The sequence below is a fragment of the Notolabrus celidotus genome, chromosome 6 (genome assembly GCF_009762535.1).
Source record: "Notolabrus celidotus isolate fNotCel1 chromosome 6, fNotCel1.pri, whole genome shotgun sequence".
In the NCBI taxonomy this organism is placed as follows: domain Eukaryota; kingdom Metazoa; phylum Chordata; class Actinopteri; order Labriformes; family Labridae; genus Notolabrus; species Notolabrus celidotus.
In genome coordinates, this window is record NC_048277.1 from 14,389,474 (window position 1) to 14,416,774 (window position 27,301).

At 40.0% G+C, this 27,301-nt stretch overlaps 2 protein-coding genes across 7 annotated transcripts in view; one reads left to right on the forward strand and one right to left on the reverse strand.

Moving 5' to 3' along the window:
* Positions 1-3,057: 3,057 nt before the first annotated feature.
* On the reverse strand, positions 3,058-27,251 carry cpt1ab (carnitine palmitoyltransferase 1Ab (liver)). Of its 3 annotated transcripts, none has more exons than XM_034685612.1 (20): positions 27,080-27,251; positions 22,967-23,263; positions 18,645-18,809; positions 17,311-17,453; positions 16,375-16,546; positions 15,851-15,952; positions 15,179-15,316; positions 14,948-15,025; positions 13,269-13,376; positions 11,947-12,031; positions 10,273-10,468; positions 8,144-8,332; positions 7,930-8,035; positions 7,570-7,686; positions 6,955-7,119; positions 6,249-6,380; positions 5,977-6,129; positions 5,294-5,407; positions 5,010-5,102; positions 3,058-4,931 (listed from the first exon to the last, which is right to left on the reverse strand). In XM_034685612.1, exons 3-20 carry the CDS (start codon positions 18,783-18,785, stop codon positions 4,848-4,850), a joined length of 2,316 nt encoding a protein of 771 aa, XP_034541503.1. In that variant the 5' UTR covers positions 18,786-18,809; positions 22,967-23,263; positions 27,080-27,251; the 3' UTR covers positions 3,058-4,847. The 3 variants fall into 3 exon arrangements, with proteins under 3 accessions (XP_034541503.1, XP_034541501.1, XP_034541502.1); XM_034685610.1 differs by having other exon boundaries at positions 22,963-23,263; XM_034685611.1 differs by lacking the exon at positions 22,967-23,263.
* Positions 22,888-27,301, forward strand: part of si:dkeyp-19e1.3 (USP6 N-terminal-like protein) — a 30,701-nt gene continuing 26,287 nt past the window's right edge. Inside the window, exon 1 of one of the 4 annotated variants that reach the window (XM_034685609.1) lies at positions 22,888-23,182. Coding sequence is in view for 2 of the 4 variants with exons in the window: in XM_034685606.1 (XP_034541497.1) it covers positions 23,149-23,205 (57 nt within the window). In the remaining 2 variants the exon portion in view is untranslated. Of the gene's footprint in view, positions 23,206-24,570; positions 24,592-26,761; positions 26,824-27,301 lie in introns of those variants that run through there. The other 3 variants (XM_034685606.1, XM_034685607.1, XM_034685608.1) reach the window with 3 other exon arrangements.

The following is a 27,301-nucleotide window of genomic DNA, read 5'->3' on the forward strand; positions in this document are numbered from 1 at the left end:
TGATTAAGTATTATGAATAGCTATTTCAAGAAATCAACTAAGTTAGGATTTATCCTAAATTAGTGTATAATACAATGCTTGATAGTATAATTTCCTACTGAAATTGTGTAGTCAAGACATCTACTCTTAATTTAACATTTAGCAGGACACTGTCTAATCATTTTTCCTCAATCACTAAATCAACATTCAATCTAATTAGTTTGGGGCATAACGGACTTAAGTAAGAAAGTCCAGCAAAGCAGGGAAAACAATTTGTCCTGCCAAAGCCAGAATTAAGAATGACACAAATGATCTGCATACAGTAGCTGCGTTGATGTTTGGTGCACTGTCAACTGCTACCAGTGATTACTACTGGACAAAATGGGAAACGTCCCTGCTCCTGTGTGAACGATAAGCTTATAAAACAGCAGAGCCAACGTTGGCTCTCGTCGTTTTTGAGAGTGTTGTGGAGCAAGTGGCGTATGAATTAAACTGGTGACAAGGGGAGGCTGCAGATCTTTCCCAAAGTCTACTTTTAGAAAGTGCAAGTCAAGGTTTTAGGTTTCAGTGTCTGCTCTTCAGTGAATGGGTTTTCCAGCTTGCCAATTAGGTGTACAATTTAAAGGCTTGTTGTCCAGAGGCCAGCCACTTGAAGTGACTTAAAAAAATACTGTTTGGATTTGTTATAGTTTGCCTGCATATCTTTGGTTTTTAATGAAGAAGATACCATTTTTCTCTCTTATTTGAATACTTAACATTTTGTCAGTGAGCAAAAAGCAAGGATACATTTGAGAGTTTTAATAAAGACATAAATAAAACAGATATACACACGGCTTGCTTTGATAGTGATCCTTTTTCTCAAATAGCCAAACTGCAGGTTCCCAGAGTCGATGAGGAGTAAGCAGACCTCAAGTATGCAGTCTTGAAATGTTAGCCTGCTATCGGAAGCCACAGGCAGGGTGACATCAGGGCGGGTGTACCATTGTGGAGGTGTGTGTGTGTGTGTGTGTGAGGGAGAGAGAGAGGGAGAGAGAGAGAGAGAGAGAGCAGTAGAGGGCCCTCCTTGGATATTTGTCACCTCAGCGATGCCTTTAAACTTCTTCCTGTTTAATTCAAGTTATTAGCTGTATAACCCCCGGGCAACAGCAGTGGAGGGACTTTCTGACACTCTCAAAGATGGAACTGGCACCCGGGTGCTGCCAGTTGAGCCCAACCACCTGATCGCAGAGCAAGCTACGACTTCCCTTCCAATAAGTAAACACTTAGCTGGGGGAAAGATCTCATTTTCACACCAGACCAGTTTCAAGGGGTTTACAAATTGTCATACCTAAGAAAAACTGGTAAATGTAGCCATGACCGCAAGCTAACCCTCTGATGCAGCTGAGGGTTGAGCATCCAAAATAAGCAGGCGCTAAACCATTATGACGGTGTGAAGTACATGACCTTTGTGCTTGACAGGAAAGACTAAAGCCTCATTGGTTCTCGAGGAAGGAGATGGTTTGATTCACTGAGCCTTGGGATAAAGAAGATGGGTCATAATAACACCAAGCTAAACACCTGCTGAATGCAAAAAAATGAGGGCAGCTAGTAGCAAAAATTACCCATGCTAGCTGTATGTAATTCAAGGGATGGCAGTTTGTCAGTCTATCACATTGAAATATCTCAACAGATATTTAGGGGATGGCTATGATAATAAGTTCAGACATTCATGGTCCTCAGTGGATTGACTTTGGTGACCCGCTGTCTTTCTCCTTTATTACTGCCATGAGGTAATATTTGTTTTTGTAACAGTTGCACTACAAACATCGATTCATGTCCACCACAGGTTGAATTGCAGTGATTGCTGTAATATCTTCACATTTGCCCTCGCCTCAGCTAAGTGTCAAAATTTTGCCTTAGTAAGTTACCAAATTTTAACATGCTAACATGGCTAGCCGTTGCTCATAAACATGACAGAGTGTGAAAAGCTGTTTGTTTTCTCTGATGTTTGGCAACCTATCCGATGTACCCCGCCACTCGCAAACTAACAGCTGGTGCCTTCAAATGGGGCTGTTTTACATTGTTAGACCACATGGACAGTGACTACACCTCTTATGGTATTCATGACATTGTAAGTCAAATTTTTCTGAAAGCCTTGGTTTCATTATTTGAGACATACCTGTTGTTTTCAGAAATGGCAGAGCCCTTGGAATCCAGTTCTATTTAGTCATTTTACTGTTCATTTTAACCAGTGGTGTACATGTTGAACAGAGGGAACTAGGTTCCCATTTGGTAACCACTTGAACTCCAAGCCTTTCTTCTACACTACTTAACAACATTACTTTGAGTTCCATTCATAGACTGTATAAAAGATAGATGTAGTATCCCTGACGTCCCCCATCTGTTTCTGAAGCGCTGTTTTGAGGCCAATAGGCGGTGGCAGCCATATTGGAAATGTTGAGCGATTGTGACGTAGAGGCAGGCTTTGAGCCTCCTAGCCAACAGCTACAGTGTTCCCGCCTGTCAATCAAGTCAGCTGTGCCTCTCATTGGAAGACTCGTAATCTAAATATCTTCTAAACTGCTGCGTTAGAAAAATACCCCCCCCCCGTACAGTGAGTGCCGATCGAGAAATTAGCTATCCAGGCTACACTCGTCTTTTGTACCAGGCTGTAAACATGTTTATTTCTGCTGTAAAGATCGTCTTTTTTGAATTGGTGTGCAAGTGGTTTCCGGTACTGCTGGAGCCAGCCTCAAGCGGATCCTCGCTGAACTGCAGTTTTTAGCACTTCCGCATTGGACTAATAGTTTTAGACCGCAAGTTGACGCTTGGTTCCATTTGAAGGCAGCATATGACCTCTGTGACCCCAAACTGGAAAAGCAGTATAGACAATAGACAGATGGATGAATGATAAAAAAACTGATGAACGTCTGCTAACTAGAACTAGCAATAATTTAAATTAGTTATTTTGTTCCAATTACTCGACTTGTCCCTCTTGCCATGGTGAAACCATAACCCGTGAAAACGCAGTGCTCCTCCTCCACAAGTTCTACAAATGTAAATAGAATAGTAACAATAAAACGCATTCATACTAAGGAGTGATACAGCTGTCAGACATTCACTTTATTGTTAAAACATGTTTTGGTTTATCAGCTGTTTGACTTTTTACACATCTTTAAATTAAAGGCAAACATATACAGCTTTATCTTCAAAAAGCATGCAGCATCTTAAACATGAGGTCTACTGATAAAAAGTCATACAACTACAACATACTGGCAAAATGTGTGATAACTTAACTGTCGAGTTAAAAATAAAAGGAGGCCTTTAGTCTGTTTTTTATTCTTGAATTAGCAAAGCTCTAACGTAGCACGTAGCATTCTGCATTTTTTGTTTTGTGAATAATCTGGATAAAACATTTGAAAAAATAAATAATATGAAGAACTGACAACATAGACATAACAGAAGTGCATTCCTACATATGACAGCCCCACTAGATTCCCACTTCCTAAGCATAGTCCCAAGAGAAACAATGATATCCTACTGTACTGGAGAGACATTACGAGCTATGGGCAAATCTGTTCTTCATCTTTTCAGCTGCAACACCATTATACTGACAACTTTACAGTTAGCTCATTAACTTTACATCCATGTTTATTTGACAACAGGCTACTGAGATTTTTAGACATTGGTTAGTTTGAACCAAAGGGCCAGTTATGGAGTGCACAACACAGTTTTAGTACAATTAAACCCCCTTATTTTCTATCCCAAGAAGCTGAAAAAAAGTCAGTCGGCCTTGCATTACCAGTCAAACTCGTGCAAGTGAGATTCAACCCAGACACGCACCACACCTTGCCGATCTTTCACTTCCACAGCAAACTTATTATTATACTAACTACTAGCTCATGTGTTCATGTCGTACTGCATTGTAAGCAAAACCTTCAAATGCTGTAGCCTGGAACCCAGAATACTAGGCCAAGTTAGTAAAAACCTGAGTATGGAAACAACACACATACACACATACACACATGATCTGCCCCTGTTGCTACCTCATGTTATTACTGAAACAAAACATGTGAGCTGCAGTCTTTCATCAAAAAAGAAGTGAAAATCTTTTGATTAGACAGTAGCAACAGTTCCATGTCCTCTGTGCTGGTATCCAGACAGACAAAGGCTGATTACCTCGAACTTCTTTCATTATAGATCCACTGTTCCACTCCTGCCTGCCTCAGGTAAGGGATTACTAGATACCGTCAAACTTTGCAAATCAGACTTCTTCAACTTAATCAAATGAAATGTATGGACACCAAGCAGCATGCAATTTGTTGATTATATTAAACATTACATTTGCTACTTTGGCCAGTTACACGTGACTCTAGTGCTGTCAAAACCTAAAAACAAAACCAATCAAAGGATTTTGGGGGACATGGGGGTGGGGAAATTAAAAGTTTGCATCATCTCTCAACACAAAACATAATTTAAATCATGGATGATGCTACTTTACAACCCGCTAGCTGAAATGTCGTATACTGTGGTAATACAGACTTGATCTCAGACTACAGCAGCTCTCCTTTTCTCCTCCCTTTCTGCCTTTTTTTTTTACATTTGTGGGTCACTAAGGCACTGGTGCGTACAGTCCTGGAAATAAAAACTATGATCTGTGCACTACCTGTACCCAACACCACCTGAATCTCACCTTGCCTATACATACAGTACACATTAACGCCTTGCACACACATAGACAGAACTGGTTTTGAATAACTCTCAACTGTCCTTATATCTGCAACATCAATTAACTTAGAAAATAACCCCAAATCCAACATTTGATTCTGTACAAACTTCAGGAAGAATATATGTCTTACTAAAAACAACTTTTAGTGTTTATCAGACACTTAGTTGGTTTTCTTGTTGAGCTGGAACAGGTCCAGCATGTCCAGCATGGCATGTTTGATGTTAGTGCCAAAACGGTGGGAGTCCTGACATAAAAAAAAGGTGGCATTAAGTAAGGTCTTCCAAAAATCTCAATTTTAAACATTCAAAAAGAGTTCACTTACTGTTTCTGGGCTTGAATGTTTGCTTGAGATGTGGAAATTGATGAGATTCTCACCAACGATGATGTAGGAGACACCATAACCATCATCAGCAACCTGCAGGACACAGGTGGAAGGGGAAGAAGGTGAAGTTCAATTTCTACATTAATCTCAACTAAATGTGGAAATATTCAGGAGTTTGAATCTCTAGTAGAAACATGCACCTTCTTCTATTCAAGGAAAGAAGAACAACTGTCCTCACTCTTGTCTTTTAAACATCTTCATCAAGAAATAAGTTGATGACTTACCGGACCAAATCCACCACCCGATGAAACATACTCAGGGTGTTTGACCAGATCAAAGAGCTCAAGCTGCTGCAGAGGGGTCTGACTGGTGGATAGCCTCCAGGGCTCAGACAGGACCTAGACATAAAAAGAGCATAGAGTGAATTTTAATCACTGTTCAAAGCAAACTGTCTCATCCCAAGGAACATTTTAAGTTTCAGATGTTTGTTTTTTTGTCCGTTATAAGATATTTAGAGGAAAACTGAGGGCAGGGGAGAAGTGGCTTGTGTTACATAACACAGTGATGAGCTGCATTTACTGGTCTGAATGAGCACTTCATGTGGCAATTGGTTCACAACCCTTTTTTTTTACATTCTCTTACAATAATCTGTTTTAGATGATTTCAGAGGATTTCTAGGATTCATGTAAAACTCTGAAACTTGTCTTGAAAAGTTTAAAGATATTCCACTTCATTCTTGGAAGAACCTGTCAATCTTGAACACCATAACACAGAGAAACAAAAATGATGTTCATTATAAGAAGAGGTGAGCAGATGCACTCGGACCGAAGCCGTTTTGTTAAATGTATAATAAAGATACAACAAAATGCACTCCCTATGCTGTTCATGGAAATTATCGCACTGTGGAAATATGGTTGCTAACAGGGCGTACAGAAGTCTCAGAACATCTTGTGCTAACAGCTCATACCTCCTTGAGGAAGGCCGAGTCTTCTCCCAGGTATTTGGACACAACATAGAGACAGAAGAGGTGGCGATCGATGCCATCTCCTGTCATTGCCAGGCGGTACATGTTTTGATGCTTATCAGCTGCCTGTTTGAGCAACTTCAGACGCTCTTCTCTCTGAACACACAGGAAACACATGACAAACAGTTTAAGTTTTAATTAACTGGATTAATAACCAGTGACAAAGAGCAGCGCTGTAATCAGTTTTGTTTGGTGTTGCTTATGTCAAGCCTTACTGTCTCATCTCTGATCATAGCGCGGACAAAGGCACATGTCTCCATGGTGCAGGAGCGCACAGTTTCTGTTCGGCCCTCACGGAACAAACGGGTCATGGAGGCTTCGTATGTCAGGCAGAACTTCCCTTTGTCCTGTTGAGAGGATGTACAGGTCAGTAATCAGAAAGCATTAAGGCATGGTTTCAAAAATTGACAATACTGTAACCTATGTGACAAATTCATTTTTTGAATAACTGATAGTTAAAACAATCTGATGATTTAGAAACGCTTGCAATGACCCAACAATGTCTAGCCTGGAAAACAGGAGCACCTGGAAGTACTTAACCTGCACAGCTGTAACAAGGCAGGTAGATAGTCATTATTCTTGGCAGTGAGCAAATTTTAAATGACCACTTCTTTTAATGCACTATGCTTTGATTTAGTGCTATCAGATTAACTATAATTAAAATCAAAATCAAGTCTCAAACCAAAGCTGTAGAAGTCATTCCATCATTCATTGACAGTTTCTACAGTCATATTTTGGCTGACAAGCTTTGAGTGCCCTCTGCTGGAATTAAAGAGGAGAGTATCTAGACAATATCATTTTTATATGTGACTAAGTGAATACAAATCAAAGATCACTGATTATAAATACATTAATGCACATTTCATAAAAGTCACAAGTCATGAAACGTATCAGAGAAAGCAGTGAGATGTATGTATTTACCCTGTAATGGGCCAGCTGGAGGGCGATCTGGATGAAGGCATCAGGACTGGTGCGGCACTTCTTAATCAGACCCTTACCAAAGTCATTGAAGGGGAAAATGTGAGAGTCCACATCATCGGCTAGAGTCCTGGCAACTGACAGAGAGCTCTCGATGACCTCCTGGCACTAGAGGAGGACACAGAGTCATATGTTAGTCTGGGGATGGCAAGACGTAATATGACAGTATTTTATTACAAAGGCTCAGAATGATAAAATTAAATCTGTCGCATTAATGTTTTTCACTTAGTTTTATGTAGTTCTCATATATCCAACAGTACTTCCTCTACATCTTTAAATATAAGTCATAAGGACACAACACTGGCGCAGATACTTCCAGCTACCAGCAGAGGGAAGCCAGTGACTATGAATATCAAACCTCTGGTAACCCCTCAGTGCTAGAGACACTGTTGCAGTACAAAGAATGTCTGAAACAGTGAGCAGTTGTCCCCATATCTTAAAGATCACATTTCTGCACTCTTGATAAAAGCCAGCTTTGTGTGGTCTTCAAACAGCTGAAACATACTCTCTTTTGGAGTAGTAAGAAAACATGCTGCGGACACACAACACAGTCCTTACCTCAGCAGGGATCTCCCACTGCAGTCTCTGAGGACCTGGCAGATTGGGGTGTGGCTCCCCACAGCAGTGACCTTCCTCAGTGTATCCCAGCCTTACAGGGTCCATGGACAGGACGTGCTGCAATGCAGAGCCCAGATTCATTGTGACTAACTCAGCTAAATGGAGGATTAGGACATTGACTGATTTCACATACCGTCTTAAAAGTTTTGAAGTAAAATCCTGCCAATCACACCATTTATATTACCATTATATCTTTTCAGAGTGCTGAATAATAAAATATACAGTGTTCAATAATGGAGGTACTTATGTCACATTATGAGACGCAGGTGCAACAATGAAAAAGAAAGCACTATGACGTACCTCCCACAGATGGCCAATGATTGGGGCATCTGCCCAGGAGTGCTCTGCGTTCAGTCCCATGGTGCCGTTCTTGAAAACTATCAGGTTAAACGATTTGTCAAACCACCTGGATGACAGCATACAAAAAAACATGCAAGTTAATTTAGAAATGATGGTGTACCCCCAACTCTTAATAATGGACCTGAAGGATACAGGATGTTTTTCTCTGCCTCACCTGTCGTGGCACTTTCCGTGGAGTAGAGACTTGGCATAACTGTCCAGAGATTTGACTGGGTTGGACTCCTCAAAGCGCTGCTCTGTTTCATCAAGGGTTACAAAGAAGGCTGCTTTCTCAATGGCATCCAAGGACTGCTTGTTCTTACCGCGGCTGAAGTAGGTCTCACGAGCGTTGGCCCAGGGTGTCCTAAAGAATGTCAATTAAAGATGGGTCTAAATTAATATCCTATGAGACAGATGCTGAGTCATGAATGGTGTACATTCTGCTCTGTTTGACGAGAGGGAGGAAAGGACTCTTTTGGTATTTTTGTGCTGTGTTTTAACACAACACTCCTGTTCTCTTTTCAGCTTCAGTGCCTTGCTGGTATATCATCAAGGCCACATCTTCTTACTTTAATAGCTTTTAGTCCCAAACATATCCTTCAGCCATTTTGCAACTGGAAATATGAGAGGAGATATGTTTAAGGAACTTGGTGTCTCTACTTTTTTTTCAACTGCTCCTGCTCAGTGCATATTTTGGATATTACCATAAAGTTTGATGTTTATTAGATGCACTTTTAGTGCATTTTTTCACATCAAAAAGGAGTGCTGCATTCTATATTTGGAGCAACCAATAAACCAGTACAAAATGTAGAGAGAGGAACTTTATTATGTTACTGTATTTTACCCAGAAGAGGGCGCTATAACCAAGCTGTGGTTGTGTCAGTCATGACCACCAGTGCAGCCCCAACCCTCACCACAATCAACATTACTGCAGGCTGGGTTCAACTTCCATATCAGTGGCTAGTGTCAAGGGGAAAATTATATGTCAGTAACTGCACCAAACCAAGTCTCATCTCCTCTATCCCTCTTTTCATCTCCTCTATCCTTCTTTCCAGCCCCAACTTGGTCGAGGCAGATGGCTGTCTAACATGAGTCTGATTCTGCTCAAGGAAAAGGAAGTTTGTCCTCGCAGCTGTAACTAGCTAAATACTGCAGGGTGCAATGCTCATGGTGGATTAAGATGAGATAAGTCTGAGTCCTATCCTGTCTTGATGTTGGGTCTCTGTTAATAATTTAACATAGAGTACGGTCTAGACTTCTAGACAGTCTGCTATGTTTGTAAAAGCGTCTTGAGATAATGTTTGTTGTGATTTGGTGCTATACAAATAAAGATTGATTGATTGAAAAGGGGGTAGAGTCATTTGAGTGTGTTTTAATCAAGCGGCAACCTATGGTCTCAAACGATGAAGCCCATGCAAGTGTTATAAACTGCACTACATCGAGAATCCACTTGAGGCTGGCTGCAGAAACATAGGAAACCACATAGACATGAATGGGAAAAAGACGATCTTTGCAGCATTAATAAACATGTTTACAGCCTGGTTCAAAAAATGTCTTGGCTCTACGTAGCTAATTTCTCTATCGGCACACACTGTACAGGGGGTGATTTTTTTCTAACACGACGGTTCAGAAGATATTAAGAGTTTTTGCCCAAATAAGGACACGACTGACGTGACTCCTGGTCGAGAACACACAGCTGTTGGCGAGGAGGCTCACACTACATCACACTCTGCCTGGTTGAGTTCCGCATTTCCAATATGGCTGCCGCCGTCGACTGGCTTCAAAACAGCGCTCAGGAACAGATGGGTGACATCACAGATACTACATCCATTAATTATAGTCTATGGTTTTAATTAACAGCTGATCAACAAAGTGTTTTTAACAGTAAAATATAGAAAATAATTTTTATCCTGCTGTAAAACCCCTAAAAGCACTTTTCTTTACATTCCAGTGCAACTTATGTAAAACTTGTAATAAATCATGAGTGTTGAGTTTCTTTGACAATGATGTTTGTAATTGATAACAAAATGAAATAAAAATTATGATATCACTTTTAGAATATACTGTTTATTCCCTCAAATATTATAATCCTCTTTAAGTTCTTGTATCAGTTGTAACTTTCCCTCGTTAACTTGTATTACTTTTTTATTCTACTAACAAACACAGTATAACAGAATACAGTTACATTAACAGACAGAGGCCAAGAACTCAACTTTCCAAACAAAGCTCATCTGCATACAGGATTTCTTTCTATGACATTTCCTGCCATGTGGTCTGATCAGGTGCCTCTGTAAAGCCACTCACCTTGCCCCAGCAGTCAGTGAAGCTAGTTTCTCCTCTCCAGGCAAAGGCTCTGACTGGTCAGCCAAGATCCTCTCCATCTGCTGCTCGATCTCCCGTGGCAACAGCAGTCGGCCGTCATAAAACACCCACACCTTGTAGAAGCGTCCCTTATGGTACACAGCTATGTGTTTGCTCTCGTTCATGTGCTGAAGTATGTCTGAGAGAGAGGGACCAACCGTAAGGAGAGAGGACAAAGAGAGGACCAGTGGAGTGTTTGGAGAGGAGCCAGAGAGGTTAATTTTTTGGGCCATGTAGTGTGGATGTCACAGCATTTCTGGGAGCATTGAAATGTTAGTAACCAGTTATTGGTCCCAGTGAAAAAATGATGTGATATCCACAACAATCAGGGCTGGATCTAATTCCTCTTCTAAATTTGTAAGTTCATTTGAAAGGTAAAAAACAACTGGGTTCAAAGTGACACTACATGATGGGAAAGGCTATCCAGATCCAAAACTAAAGCAGCTTGAAATGGGAAGTGCAGGGAGGTGAGATGAAAAAAGGGAAAATAATTTGGGAACAGGACAGTGGTTTGAATACAATGAACTGTGGTACAATGTTTGTTTGAGCAACACACAAAATATCTAACACACTGTGCCTCTTTGATGCAAGCTATTTTAGATGTGTTTAGTGTTCAAACAAACATTGTCATTGTTACAGGCAAGACAAAGGAAGAAATACTTACGCTACCATCAACCCCAAAACAACATCAACGTCACATCCAGGTAAAACTTTTACACTGCTTTAAACTTCTGTACTATGTTTCCTCTTGAAATAAGGGCCCCTTCAAAGATGTCAATATTTATATGGGAACTGACCACAGAGCCTGTTACCCTGATCAAATGGTATGAGAGAGAGCACTCTGTGAAGTGTGTTCTATTTAATACTTATTAACTGTTAAAATGTCCCTCCATTCACACACACCAGCAGGATCCATAACCTCACATTCCTGTCTGCAAATAAACTAAATGCACTTCACTTCAACTCATACTCAGTCATTTTCAACAGCATCACTTCCTGCTTCTCTAAAATCTCTCTGCTTCTATAAAAAGTTACATTTCCCCTCTGTCCTCTACGGCCAGAGATGAAAAAAGTCAGCCAGAGCCTCGTTTTTTTATTTCTGATACATGAACACATTATGGCTTCATACCTCACGGTATTAGTCCTGGGTTTCAAGCTTTGAGTGTTGGATCATGCATGTCACAACTCATGTTAGTTCTTCAATTTAATCCCATGCCTCAACAAAGTTCTTATTTGAACTACTTCATCAATGAGGAGATACAGTAATCTGTCTTTTATCAATCCAATAGCATGAAACAGAAACTGAACTCTGTGTGAGATCACACCCATAACTTCTTCTTTAAATACAAAAATAAATGCATTTATTTTTACTTAACCCAGGCCAGCTTAACACTGTGTGACACTCACAGGCCTTACCTTTTCACTACCCCTGTTTGCTCACTTTAAAGACGTTAACTAGATTTGACTGACATGCAAATTAGTCCTTCAATGCGCAGCACACAGGCATTACGACTACGTGGTGGTCAGATTATCTCTAAGTCAAACACAAGGACCAGTGTCCCAAGGAGAAGTACAGTAGGAGTAGTGTGGAGGAGGCGGCACTGCTAAAGACTCTACCTGTGTCTACACCTGGGACACGACTGGTGTTGAACATACGCTCGTATTGGGCTGAGCACATGGGTATAGTGTGTAGGAGCATGAGCTGAAAAGCAAAAGGGGAGAGTCAAACACAAAGAGATGACAAACTAATTCACTAAAATCCCAAGAGAGCAGTAGCAGACACTCCTACAGGGGTATGAGCATGGATGAAGAAGAGAGGGAGCAATGAGGATTGGTTGGATAAGCAGTCTGAAGGAGCAGAGGGGACCTCAGAGGGCTGCCAGAGAGGAGGGGGCATGAGCAGGGGCCAGAAACCAGTGGTCTGCCGTCTCAGTGATGTCAGCAAAGCCCTGATATTTACTTTAAGAGACAAATTTGAACAAATCAAGTTTAATTTCTACACCTCCCAAATTGATGCCTTGAATAAAACTATTGAGTAAGCCAATTAGAAGGTTTGTCTCAGGGCTGTGCTGTCGACAAAGAGTCTGTAGTCAGGGTTTCCAGTGGTTGTTGCCATGGCAATAGCAAGGGTCATGGGGTAGAGGGTCAGAGGGCACGGCAGAGGTGTGCCCTCCTCTTACCTGTCTCCGAACCAGGGACGCGGGTGGTGTTAAACATCCGCTCCCATTGAGCCGAGCACAGAGGAACCTTGTTTGCCAGCAAGTAAATCTAACGCAGCGTCCGACACAGCGAAGGGACAAAACAGTAAAACAGAGACAACTGAGTGTGAGTCTGTAACAGAGAGCTCATGCAATGGATGTTTACTAATACGTTAATGTCATTTCAATCAATGTGTGCTGTAGATTGTTCATCAGAACTGTGCAGGTGTAAAAGAATTTGCATTAGAGCATCATGCAGGTTGGTAAAGGACTAAAGGAGGTGCAGGAAAGAAATGACACTACAGCGTGTCAGTAAAAACATCAGCATTTCTGAAGCCTTATTCACTAAGCCTTCAAGCAGAGCTTGTGATCTGCCTTTGCCGGTAATCACAACTAGGCTTCAATCAAAAGAAGCAGAAAGCGCAGCGCATGGCTCATTCCAGGGTCAGAGTTAGACAGAGTGAGCTGAGGATTTAATAATCAAGTTTCTACAGAATCACTGGTGAGACTGTACATTACAAACTTACTTAAGAGTTCACAAGAAAGGGTGGTGACAGATAAGAGGCTTTCATTGTGAACTTAAAAGAGAAACTTGCTGAGATAACAACTGTTATTCAATAAATCATCAATAAGAAGGTTAAACATTAACAGATGATTGACAAGTTTATATCAGTTTTCATATCATCTGCAGATAAACTACTGTTCCAAAAAATCAGGGAGACAGAGGAGCTCTTTACTCACTGGTTTGATCTGGGCTCTGTCCAGTTTTCTTCTGTAGAGCATGATAGCATGGATGGCGTTACCTGCCCTGGCAGCCTGGATATGGGTGGGGAACACGTACAGGAAGTCCTGAAAAATAAGAGGAACAGCATGAAAGGATGTCACACTTCAATGAAAGGGGAACGTTGTCCTTAATCAGACAGGATACAAACAAAAACAGGACAGCACTGTGAACACAATGTTACAGTGTGATGATCCATATGTTCTTTGGAGTTATTTTGGTCAAGGACTGCATGCACATACAGTCGCTATCATGACTTGCTATTTCAAGCATGTTGAGGGTTGTTCCATTGAATCCATTCGTTGTTTTCAACAGAGTGATGCTGTACTTGCACCTGTGGTGGGGTTCAACTCAATGATTGTTGACAAAAGTTTTGAATTTCCTCAGCTAATAGCACACACTGCAGCATGTCCCACCCTGTCTCCTTATCTTTTCCTGTATGTGTCTGATCTTCAAACAATATTCATCAGCAGCACGTTTTAAAGATGCTCAAATAAACAACTGGTTTTGAAACATTTCACTCAATGTTACATCATCGCAAAAGGTGATCTGTGTATGGATGAGGCCTTCTAATAACTTAGTATTTTGCTATCATCTTAAACTAAAGTGCAGAAATGACATCAGCAGCAATCAGCTGCAAACATGTATTAAACAGTAGTAAGAGAAGGTTCATATTTAAATGAGACTTGGCTCTTCAACCAATCCAATAAAAGAAGGGACATAGTGAAGGAAGTATCTCTCTCTGATCACAGAGCATGTGTCAGGAGCTGTAGATTATCAGATGCAAGGGACAGAGCGATGAGAGATGTGATCATTGAATTCACACGGCAATCTTCTACAGATACGAACAAAATGTAAAAATGGACAACATTGTACTCAGGCGACCAAAAGTATACTAGAGGACTGCCCAAGCATCGTTTATGTGTGGGAAACCCTGTCATACGAAATGTACCTCTTTATTATTATTGATAACCCTGGAATTCTGTTACCTTTAATGGATGGAAAGAGTTAAAAAAGAGATAGTGACACAGGGTTGGCAGCCTTTAATAGGTCTTCTTCATTTGACAGTATTGTTTTTGTTATATTGCTTTGTGGACAGGGGAAGAGGTAATTTATGTTTAATTTGTTATCTCCTCTTTATACAATCTATTTTATAACTGCACAGACTAAACAAACCCACAGAGCTTTATCTGTAGAGGTTATGACTCATACCTTACAAAGCTGGATTGTCAGACCAGCCACCTGTTTTACTTGTTCAAGCAGAAACCTACAGAGGGAGCTGCAGTTTTGGGCCAGGAAGAGTCCCTCTTACGGAACCTCAGCAGTGGATCATTTAACATGCTGAGCTCACCTGGTCCATGATCACAAATCTGACACTATAATTCAGTCATTTTAGCTCTGCAGACCAAAAATCCAAAGACAACAAGCTTGTGTTCAGTTTCCATGAGAAGTTGTCAAATTATATTTCTGCATACTGACAAATGGGGTCGATCCAGCTGATTGTATGGTAACATTACAATGAAAAATATGTTCTGTCACACCAGAGATTTGTTGAAAAAGCCCATCCCTCTCCTCAAGATTTAAGACATAAACACTGAGCTCTTGTTTGCAAACAGATACTTAGGTAGAGACACCTTACCATGGCATAGTAGTTGCTGTTGACCATAATGGGCCCACGACCTCTGAGGTAAATGTACTCCTCCCACCAGTCACTGACCTGTGCAACACAAAGGAAGAGAGACAGAATGATCACAGGGTGAGATTGTAAACCACACAGCATTCATCAACAGTTTGAAGCTCAGGCAAGTGTCCAAACGGTCACAGGAGAGAGCAGTAGAGAGACAAAGGAGAGAAAATCTTTGTAACTCACGTAGTTTGAGGTCCACCAGGACTTGAGTTTCAGGTACCACTGCAGCCTGGGTCCAAGGTTCTTCTCGAAGTCCTTTGCCAAGCCCTCCATCCGCTCATACTGCTCATCCTCCATCAATGGGCGCACTGACTCCAGGTACTATAAAAGCAGACATGTGTTGTCACAGAGGGTAAAGAAATGGATCATTAGTTTTAAACAAGGAGCACAGACAAGCTAGAAAAACGAGTCAACCATTCTTCTTCCCGAGCAGATAATGACAGGCAGACGGACGGGAAGTTTGTTTACTGTTTCTGCCTCAGGCCACACAGTCAAGACAGAGAGACAGACAGAGAAGATGACCTGGTGCAATTGACACAAATGAGAACTTGCACTGCTTGTTCAAATAGTCTGATTGAAATATCTTAAGGTTAAGACTGACATCTACAAAAATTTGATCAGAGGCGATGTAAAGTTACCATAGGGGCAAAGAAAATAATCTTTGCTTCCTTCACAGATAAAGCCCTTGACTCTGAGATAAGGATTGATGCCATTTCATAGTATCAGGTGTCTTTCATCTGATTTATTTTAGTACATTTTTGAAGTGCAGGTCTTTGCTCTAGTTTTTGACAATAAAAAATTCCACTGCAGTTCAACAATCGGGTTAAATCAGGTGACATGACAGCTGGGAATTACCCTTGAGCAAGTGTCCTTGACAGCAGGAACAGGTAGCCGTGGAAGGGAGTTTTGGAAACTGTAGAGCATCGGTTTCCTTCCAGAAAAAATCTTCACCAGTATCTGATAAAGCAGAAAAGGTAAGAGAGAGAGCAAAGAGGGAATTCAAAGTTAGACTTAAAACTTGCAGGGTTTTTAGGTAAAGAGCAAAGAACCAAACTCAAAGGACTAATGTGACAATCATAGTATGTATACAGCTCACAAACGAATGGTGATTTAAACATAAGAGAAAAAATATCTTTGATTTTATGCCTTAAGTTTTGAACATTAATGATGGTAAGGCTTTATATGCACACAGTCCTACAGCAATTCATAATCATATATCATAAGTTGAATGCAGAACTCCTGTGCACTCCTACTCTCAAACATCTGGCTCTCAGCAGATGCAAAAATGTCTGTCATCTGAATTCTCTTCTCATGGGGACATCATTCCTGTACACGTGCTGTAAAGTGAGCGGAACAGAGGAGTGCATTCACTGTCTCACCATCCACACACGAGTGCCCCAAGACACAGAGCCGTGCCGCTGCTGCATCCAGCCGTGCCATGACAACAGGCTCTTCAGGACATTCCTCATAATCATGATTATGGTGACCCAGAGGCCCGTGCCCACCAGGACTCCTCCAACTATCTTCTGGTTGTCTGTGGACATGTATCGGCTGTGGACAGGCAGAGAGAGGGAGACAAAGACTATTAATTCTATTAAGCAGCTGCCAGACTGGGGTGAGTCCAAAGTCTAATTAATTCATGGCTGACAAACAATGAAGGGTTAACCGTCAACAGTATAATATGTTACTATTATTACGATCGAAGAAGTGGAAGAAAGTGGAATGATGGAGTCTACGACTTCAGTCAGTTTGAAGGAGTGTAAAACCAAACTGTGCCCTTCTCTTAAATGAAGAGTGTATCTTTCACCCATGGTTGAAGAGGCATTCAAAGCTTCAACTCTGACTGTTTGCATTATATCACTCAGTAAAATCGACATTGTTAGCAAGCCGAGAGAAAACGTGTGGTGGACAACCGAAAGAAAATCTAATGCTATAGTGAGAAAGAGAAAAATAAAATGAACTACCTGTTTGTCTGTAATTTCATATTACCCCAAGCTTCAACAGGAGGAAGTATGGGCGAAACAGGCCTACGTGTTTTCTCGTAAATACCTCATGTATGTACACACCTGTGTTATCACATTAGTCATCTTTTATTCTATCATCAGTTTGGGGTTGTTGTATTTCTCAGTGTGATCTACTCCCTCTTTAGAAGCTGACTAATCTTACTGAAGTCTGTATTACTGTTTCAAACCTTGAACAAAAAAGCAGGCTACTTATATCTTGTGATAACTGCAGCTCTTCTGGTTGATTTCAGTTTTTTTAGGCTAATAATGAAGGATTTCCCTCGTAACACCTCGTAACATCAGTGGTTTTACCTGATTGGTACGTGTTGGCCGAGCTTGGCAATTAACCCCAGTGAGGGATCCAGCTGTTGATATTTATTGTAGGACATGTAGGACACCACCACCACCATGAAGCCACCAGGGCTACCGGGGTACACACCAGTCATTACACCATTCTGTGGGAAAGTAAAATGAAGGGTTGTTAGAAAAGTCACAAGAGGCCATCACAGGGAGAAACTAATCTAACAACGTGGATTAACACGTATCCTACCATTTCGATAATTCAATTCAGAATTAAGTAAACAGAATGCGTTTGAAACATTAACTGTATAAATAATGGACGTGGTATCCGTGACATCACCCATCTGTCTTTGAAGCACTGTTTTGAGGCCAATCGTCGGTGGGAGCCATATTGGAAATGCTGAACTCTACCTAACTGCTGTCGAGTTAGTGTGAAGTAAAGAGGCGGGCTTTGAGCCTCCTCGCCGACAGCTTCAGTGTTCCTGCCAGTCAATCAAGTCAGCTGTAAACATGTAATTATTCCTAACACTTGTCTGCTACTAAAAACTAATCCATACTTGCTGAGAGGGACGATCACTAATCTTTTAGAAACTGATTGCACACACAGTGTTAATGCAAGTCTATATTCTAACTGTTTATCACATCCATCCCAAAGATTGTGCTGCATCTACCCTTACTTGTTGTTAAAGTACTGAGCTCTTTTATGCTAAGCTTTCCTTTCACATTAAACATAGCTGTAAAAAGAGAGAAATGTATGAAAATACAAGCAGGTCATGAGTGACTCAGCATGAGTGCAAGTGTGCCAGCCTTTAGCCTAGATGTCTGTTTACAAAAAAACAGAAAGGAGGGCTACTGTCCCAGCTGAATGTTTGAGTGAGATTGAGTAACATTCCAGTGTGATGCATACCTGCTGTGATTAACAGTAATTCAGTCTACTGTAGGTCGGTGGTTCACAAACATTTCGACAGGACCTATCTTTGGTAGGTGGAATTATTTTCAAGACCCCCTTACCCTTTCCTGTACAAAGGAAGCAATTTCAAGTGACACTGCAACATGCAACTTCCAATTTGTTCATGAGTGGGTGGCTCACTGATGGTGAAGGTGAAACCAAGGTGGGACATGACTCCTCAAACCTCGTCTTTGTTTTAGTAGTTGTTACGTTTAGTGTAGCTTCATTGTCAGACTAATTTTTACCATTCAGTCCTTCTGCTTTGCTAGCAGTGCAGAACCGTGTGTTTTAAAGCCTTGCTGCATCCCCAGAACTCCAGCATCACTGGCCCAAGCTTGTCCCTTCCTTCTGTACAAGAAGCCTCTGAACTCTTAACCATATATCCAACAGCTCTCACCTTGAAGCGGATGAATCTTTTCTTCCAGGAGTGGAGCCCAGAGAGGTAGATCTGGCGTAGCGCCTCGTGGCACAGCTGGAGGTCGATGCCATCGGGGGTGACGGTGAACTGAAAGGCCACCGCCTGGTGAGCTTCTGCCATGGTGGCTTCTTCTGTACAGGGTCACTGTGGTTATGAAAAGTAAGACAGTATAGTGAGTGAAGTAGAAGATTTATAAACTGTGAATGCAGCTCATGAACATTAACCAGCGCACCTCTTATTTACCAGACGTAAATCCTTTCTCACCTTGACTTCAACTTATAAGTTCCTCACAGAGTAAACAACACTACCTCTTCACAGACTTCAAGAATGATAGTATTGCAAGAAAAATCAATGCACATAACAAAGTCCTCATATCTGGATGAACACGTCAGGGAAATATCAGAAGAACTATCTTCCAAATTGACCTCCTCTTTTCACAGTTCCTTGAAATCAGATGCTCTTATTTCTCGATGGCTCGGCAGGTTATCTACTTTCACGGTTTTAATCAGTTTGAGGTCTTCATGGCAAAACGGCTACTAGGTGGAAAAGGATTCTTATTGGATTTGAAATGAACATTAACACAAAGTCAACACTGAGTTCGACAAATAACTGCATGCTAACTCGGAAGCCCTGCATCAAGGTTTCAAGGAAAGCTCTAAATGAGAAGCTGTTTTGAGTTACTGTCATTAACATTGTCTTTCATGTCTCTCCTCTGCAGTCTTGATTGACCTCTTTTAGTTACAGAAGCCCTATGCAGTTCACGATCACATATGTAACAGATGTAATGTCTCAGTCTTGTGGCTACTTCAGTATTCTTTGATTCTATCACAGGACAGGACAGAGCATTTGTTTACTGGAGTGGAGATTAGTGAAGCAAACATCTGTGACCATGCCTACAAGAGCTATCTGTTGTCTTTGACCTCTCTGAAATGTGGTCATGTCGGTCAGCCCTGAAACTTGAGGGCATTGACGATAAAAAAAAAAAGTCAGATATGTTTGAAAAGAGTCATTTTCAAAACCTGAAAATCATCTTTTTTTCTGGAATCATCACCAGTAAAAGGATGTCCTTTGTGGATCAGTTTGATGAGTATGTTTTAGTTTTATGTTTATATGAAAAAACAAACCGGTTCCTGCGGTGAGGGCTGACATTAAAGGAGATGCACAGGGGGGGTGGCTGTGTTACTCATTTTCAAACTAGTTAGACTGGTGATTCATCTTATCTTTCACTGAAGAGAGCCAACACTAAGGACACTAATCCATCCCAACCTATATTAACTTATTATTATAATCTGTCAACCTTAGTAAGCTGGAGCATGTTTTGAATATGTAAGGGGTGCGTTTTTATTGAATGATTTTACCTTGGGTACTGTAAATGAGATGAGAGAGTTGAGACAGAGGACAGGTCAGTAGGTTAACCGGTTTTAAACCTGCAAAGGTGCCAAGGTCTATTCTTTGCAGTGCTATCACCCCTCACCTACTAGTAAATGACTTCTTAATACAAAATCTCCTCGGTTAAGAGAGCTCTAGTAAATAACCCTGATCACAAGGCTGTCTGGAGTAAAGCTTATTTTTAAGCAGGGTTGATGTTTGTTTTCCTTATATTTAAGACAGCAGACCCGATGTTGGAATGATAAATAACTCATAAACAAGAAAGTTGATTATTTTTTGTATAACCAGGTTTGATAAAAGTATTATCATATGCAATATATGTCTGATGTATTTATTTCTGATGCACAAGTACAATAATTAAATATAACGTGCTGGACTGTTTTAGATCATAGTGGAGTCAGCTAATGGCAAGTCTGTGACGTAATGCTTCAGACATTTTTAAGGTGTCATTGTTGGAAGGAGGAAAAAATAAAAACAAATATCTTGAACTTCATGCATAACGCAGTCTGGAAAAACACCCCAATCTTCTTTCAAGAAAAGCTGGTGTACATAGGTTTGTGCCACTAGCAAAATACGGGTCAAGTGATTTCAGCTCTCCTGGCCTTACTAAGCCCAAGGACAAATTCCTTGATACAAACTGTTTTATATAAAGGATTTACTGTCTGGATTACGCTTCACATCGCTAATAGAAAACTGAAGAACAAAATCTCTTTTAAAAAAAGTCATCAAAAGGTTTGTTTTAAGCTCCAGATAGACTCAATTATTATCTGAGTGTTTCTGTATTATTTGTATTATTTTATATTTCTCTTTCAGATTATTTTTTTCACAGGGTTTCTATGGCTTATTTCATGTGCAGCAATATTTTATTATATATTTTTTAGATGTTTTGAATTGGGATTGTAAATTACTGTTTTTTATTGTTATGTGTGGACCCCAGGAAGACTAGCGACCACGTTGTGGTAGGAAATGGAGATCCGGATAAAGAATACAAAATAAAGGATTGTTGAATTCTCTTTTTTTTAAATCATCAGTTGTTGTTTTTAATCTTATCATCATTGGCAGTATGTGCACAGCAGACAACCAACAACCTGGCAAATGAAACTGGTGGTGTCGTGAGGGAACTGCTGTTTCCAGTTGCGTTCAAAGGCTGTAGGAAATCGGAACGCATCCTTGATATATGTGTCAAATAACTGATTAAAAAGAACAGGAGAGATATAAATTAGCCGCCAATGACGTTTCATCCAAGAACTGGATTTTATCTAGGTTATTCTACCGTTTGGCATCCCGTGGTGATGTTCTCTGTAGCGTGTTTAGCCGGTTTTATTCCCTTATCGGATCACAACGACATAACCTTTCAGAATACATAGTTGCTCTCTTAAAAGCAACGTATTTCTTCTCTGTGTAGGGTTGTTTATTATATTTAAAATTTCACAGTGAGTACTCAGAAAGCAGGACACGTCCTTTCTGCGGTTTTCAGTCATCGGAAAGAGCAGCATCCCAAAGAGCAGTGTGTTTCAGCAGTCTGTCCCTTCCCCCATGCTACTTTCCAACATCACATGATCCGCCCTGTGCTGCACAAACTGGGGGAAAGGTCGCAGCTCTACGCCGCTTAGATACCGGCGAAAACTGCAAACATCGTCCTCGAGAAACCTCGTATGTGGGCACATTTATCCCATTATGTTTAGCACCAAACCATAAAAACATATCGTATGTTCTGGATGATGTCTAATACGAATTTAGCCACTATGTACCATTTTAAGCATACAGATAGAAAGCCTGTCTGGCGTCAATAAATCATGTCTTTATGATTTATGCACTTTATCCAAGATACATCTGAACATATCTCCTTCATGACTGCAGATCATCACCCACCTCATACAGCCCCTCCTGCAGCTGCCATTACTAAACACCTCAACATCAAACAAACATGTGCTCCATTCCAATGCTCAGTAAATGTGGGTTACATCTTTTTTTTCCCTAGTATTATATCAAGTGTCTTGCCCACGTGGTCCGTGTGAAATGGGGTCACTAGGGTGCACCTTTCTCTCGTTGACAGGGAAGTATATTCTGTTTGTTATTCTAAATAATGACCAGGCTCTAAAGCCTCAAGACAAGTGTCCCATAACTACTTTTATGATCCTGTAATAGAGGACTGTGGGACAAACACAGCTTTTACTGACCTTCACGGACAGGTTCCTACATATTTATAATTTCTAAATATCTAATCATACATCTGCTACTAATGTAAGTAGCTATAATGTGTTATAACAGAACTATATAGCTGTATATGCATTATAAACGAGAAGCCAGGATGTTGTCAATGAATGACCTCTGCTTGGACTTTTGCCTACATTTGTATTGTGACTAACAATGCAGGAGTGCTGAGCAGGTTCCTACCTGGACAAATTAAATTAACCTCACACACAAAAAAAGTTCAGTTACAAGAGGTTGATTTTTTTAAAAGAGGCCTAAGTCAAGTGCAATTTCACTACCTCATGTGAAAACCAAGAGTGTGTCTGTGAAAGCAGCACACCGATCAACCTCGAGATTCAGTGCCGACTTTCACGAAGTCATGGTTTGCCTGTCAACTTCATTTCTGACACCCTACAGGCCTCTACAATCCAATTATGACAATGCGAAACTGAGAAAATGTAGTCCACTGTAGGTGCTGTGAACACCACACAGGTACACGGACTACGCAGACAAGGAAATGCAACAAAGTGACATTAGCTTTAAGTACGCAGACATGTCGACAGGGTTTGTTTGGCTTCTGGAGGGGTTGTTTTTTTGTTTTTTTTTCAAACCCCTGCAGCCATATTTGCACGTCTACTTCCACAAAAGCCGAGAGAGAGAGAAAGTGAAGTTAAGACTACACCGACACAGTGTGAGAAGCAGAATTATTACTCACCAACCCTTTCTATCAGGTACAGAGAGCTGAGCTTTCTGTTTTGACGAGGATGAGACACGACTTGTCTGTCGGCGGAGACTGCTATACACTCAGCATGAATGGGAGCAGAGACTTGTATACAAGGACAGCCCCTTTTAGTGGTCTTCAGATAGCGTCCCAATAGAGACAGCGCCCCCTTGATGTTCAATGTGCTCAAGACGGGGTTTTATGAGGACAGCAGGTGAGAAGCGCAGAGACAAGAGGGTGAGCACAGACACGATGTACCGGGTACTTCATGTACCCCAGGTACACAGGATGGGCACTATAGTCAGAAGACAACCAAATACAATACAATAGAAACAGGTATTCATTATAGCCAAAGTATGTTCTGTTATATTTATGTATATAGTGCATTTTGTGGAACATACATCTAATTATGGATATAATGACAATAAAGGAGCCATTTCTGGTTAATAAATTAGAATAATACAAGAAAAATCAAGCTTTCAAATCAAATTGATGACACAACACTTTTTAAACAGTCAAAAAAGCAGCCTTACTCAGAGATCTGCAATCTTTCCTATAATGATATATCACATATAATCAGAAATTATAGGGAGTGTTACCTACATATTGCATGGCATTATAGCATAGAACTGTGCATAGCATCATCTAAGAGGGTTGATGAAGACACGTTGTCGAAAAAGATACATAAATGGTCTTATTTGCAAAGCAGCAGTCCTTTATGATAAAAAAAGAAAATATTATGCAGATATTTTTACAAAAAAATGCATCCAGGGAGACAAAAATAGCATTATTTGTAATGTAATATTGTTTGCAGCTTAATGTGCTAAATTCAGATGTACTACATCAGGATATATTGGTAATATTGCTGGTGGATTAAACAGAGCCTGACTCTGATGCAGCTCCAGGGCCGTTGTAATTGTATTGTTAGAGATCATTTAAGGACACATTGTGGCTGCTGCTTCATCCTGTGAGTATGACATAGAGCTCCTTGTACTTCTTTCTTTAACCAAAATACAGAAAACTGTCAACACCACAAATATTCAGACTCCACATACCAAAAAATGCACAAGTTTTTGAAACTGCATGATTATTATTATTTTTCGTTTTTAATTGTCACCCTAGTGTCATCCCAAACAGTAGTAGCAGAGTGTCAGTATACACACACGAATGGGGAAATAATTGAGTAGCATTGGTAATAATGATCAATGATTTGAAAACCCCATCCTTTGCGTCTGCTTGTGTCATTTCTCTAATGTAACCAAATGCTTTTCTCCTTCTGCCAAAGACAAAGCTCTCACTGGGGGATGGGAGGGTGGGGTCTCATCTCTCTTACAGTCAGTTATACAGCATGTGCCGGGACTTAACAATGCACCCAAACAAGCCTCACAGACTTTTTGTGAGTTTTCTATTTTGGAACAGCCTTCACCTATATGTATTATCAAGAGTTATGTGACTTCACTAAACTCCCAGCTCTGACATACCTAGCTTCAACCTCTCTTAACAGGTGTGATGTACCTAGATAACTGGAGGAACCTGTACAGCTATGTATTATTATTATTAACTGGAAGCAACCTATAGACCTTTATGACAATGACAGCTTGACATCCTGCAGAGATGGAACAGGTACTTGATGATAAGAATGTATCGTAATGAATAAGATAAATCATTTAATACCGACAACAAGCAGTCTCACTCATTGTGTGCACATTTGATCAATTAGAGGGAGGTAAAATGTACACAGCCTATAGGCACAATGAGTTGGAGTTATCCATTATGATGTTAAGTGAGATAATGTGTCAAAACAAGTGAAACTGTTTGCTGTAAAAAAAAAAAAAAAGGTCTGTCAAGACAGTCTGGAGATAAACGAGTACAAAGCAGATACTTGTCTTTGTAGAGTGTGCTGACGGTGCCACAGTTGTGGGGTACGTACAACTGAGGAACCCTCTAAAGAGAAGCTGAATCTCTAGAATCTTGCAATCACTTATTCTAAATATTTATACCTGTTAATTTCTATCATAGACATGTCAAATCTCCTGTTACAACAAGCATATGGTTCAAGATGGAAAAGAAGTTCTAAATCAGTGTTTGAAGCAGCACAGGGGGCGCTGTTGAACACTGTTGCAGAACATGCAGTCTTTTAGGCAAATGCAGTGTTGAGAGTAATCAGAGGGATTTTGTAAAAAAATAAACTTTAATGTATCATGAATTTTGCACAAGACAATTAGACTATAGAATATAATATATACCTTTTCCTCTTCTGTTTGACATCATGACTATGACCTCAGCTAGAGACCAGAAACTACTACATTAATGGAAGTTATACAGTGTTGACATGACATGGATGGGTAAAGTGATCCCACTGTGCTGCATTTATTCAAGCAAGGCTATTTATGTTGTGGGATTGTGCATGTTTAAATAAATCAAGTGATCAAAAGTACAGACCTACTGTGAAGATACTTGGAAGTGGAACTGTCACTTGAAACTTAAAGCAGTAGTCAGTTGTACTTAGGTTTGCAAATCTTTCCATGGGAATTAGCGGGAATTTATGGGAATAAATGGGAATAAACCAGGAATTTACTAAATTGAAGGTTGGCTCTTAATAGGGAACTAAGGAAGAGCCCATTGCCTTAAAGGGTTAAGCAAAAATGCAGAGGCTAGGCTTGAGAAGCTTGAGGAAAGATGCTTTTTTATTTGCATGTTGAAGGGGACTTTTTTGGAGGGAGGGGATCTTTTATTCTTCCCCCTAAAAGATTTCAATTTCTTTTTCAATTGAATTGTTCATGTTATATCAAGCAATCAATCAATCAATCTTTATTTATATAGCACCTTTCATACAAATCAAATGCAACCCAAAGTGCTTTACAGCGATTGAAAAACAAGAAAGAAGCAGAAATAAAACAATAGCAAGACATATAATAATAATAATAATAATAATAATAATAATAATAATAATAATAATAATGAGAAGAAGAAGAAGAAGAAGAAGAAGAAGAAGAAGAAAAAGAAAAAGAAGAAGAAGAATTCAAATAACCTAAAATAAAATAAAGTAGATACTAATGCACACCGAAGATAAAATATGTGTAATTGAAATAAGTCAAGCATTAAAATTAAGTATACAAATAGTTAAAATAAATAGATTTAAAAAGGTTAAGAGGTGAAAATAAAACTAAGGCTAAAAGTATTAAAAAAAAAACTGAGTAGATAAATAAAATAAATAAATGAATGAATAATAAATAAATAATTAAAATTGAATAAGATAAAAGTTAAAATTACTAAAATAATAAAACACGAATTAATAATAAAAATGTAAATCAATATTACAGTAAAAGGTAAGTACTACAATTGTTAAACCCTACATAAAAGCCAGACTGAATAAATATGTTTTTAGTTTACGTTTAAAAGTCTCAATATCTCTGTCAGTTATAGGTCACATTAAAGGTGGAAAAAGTTCTGACATGATTTATCTTGGTCTCATTTTTTTACAACGCACAACGTGGCATTTTAACAGGGCTGTTTAGACTTTTGTTATCCACTGTATAAGTGAGGAATGAAAGATGAATGATAATGAGCTATATTCAGTCCATGATTTTAAATGAAACAAAGGCCACTTTGTTAAATGCTATTCAAAGTTTTATGGTTCTAAATCTTAAGACACTTCTTGATGTGTTTAAAATTGTATAAAAATGTCCCATGTTAGAACTCAACAGAAGACTCCAGATAAAATTCAGCTTTTTGGTTGTTGATTAAAACTTTCCTTGTAGCTTTGGGTACATTTCCACCAGAGGGCGCACACAGACAGATTGTTAACCTCAAAGAACTTGTTCGACATCGTTTTACTTGCCATCCATTTGAGAGGTAAAACTTCACTGTCTGTTCACTAGAAACCAAGATACCATGCGTTGATTAAGCTAAAACAAGCTCGCGTTGAGATTAGTTACTGTAGTGACTAAGTTTGGAGGGGTCCTTGCCGAAATTAGTGATTTAAATACAAAACTACAATGAAGTAGTGGAGCTCCATTAAATATATATATATATATATATATATCAAAAGTGTAAGTGTTTTAATGTACGCATAGGACACAAAACAAACACCGTGTTAAAGAGGGCTTACCGTGTAACAAGCTAGTTTCTGAGCACACCACGGAACCTCAAACTTCAGGTCACAGAGCCGCGCGCCTCCCGCTGAAGCTCGTGCGCGTGCGTCGTACTGTCACTGGTGTGCCGCGTGCCAGACAGCTGCATCAGCCCGCTCGCGGCATGTGGACTTGGGGGGGTTTGACTCCGTTTGACCAGCATCGATTTCCGCGAAGTCAGTCGATAGTTGGGGACGAGC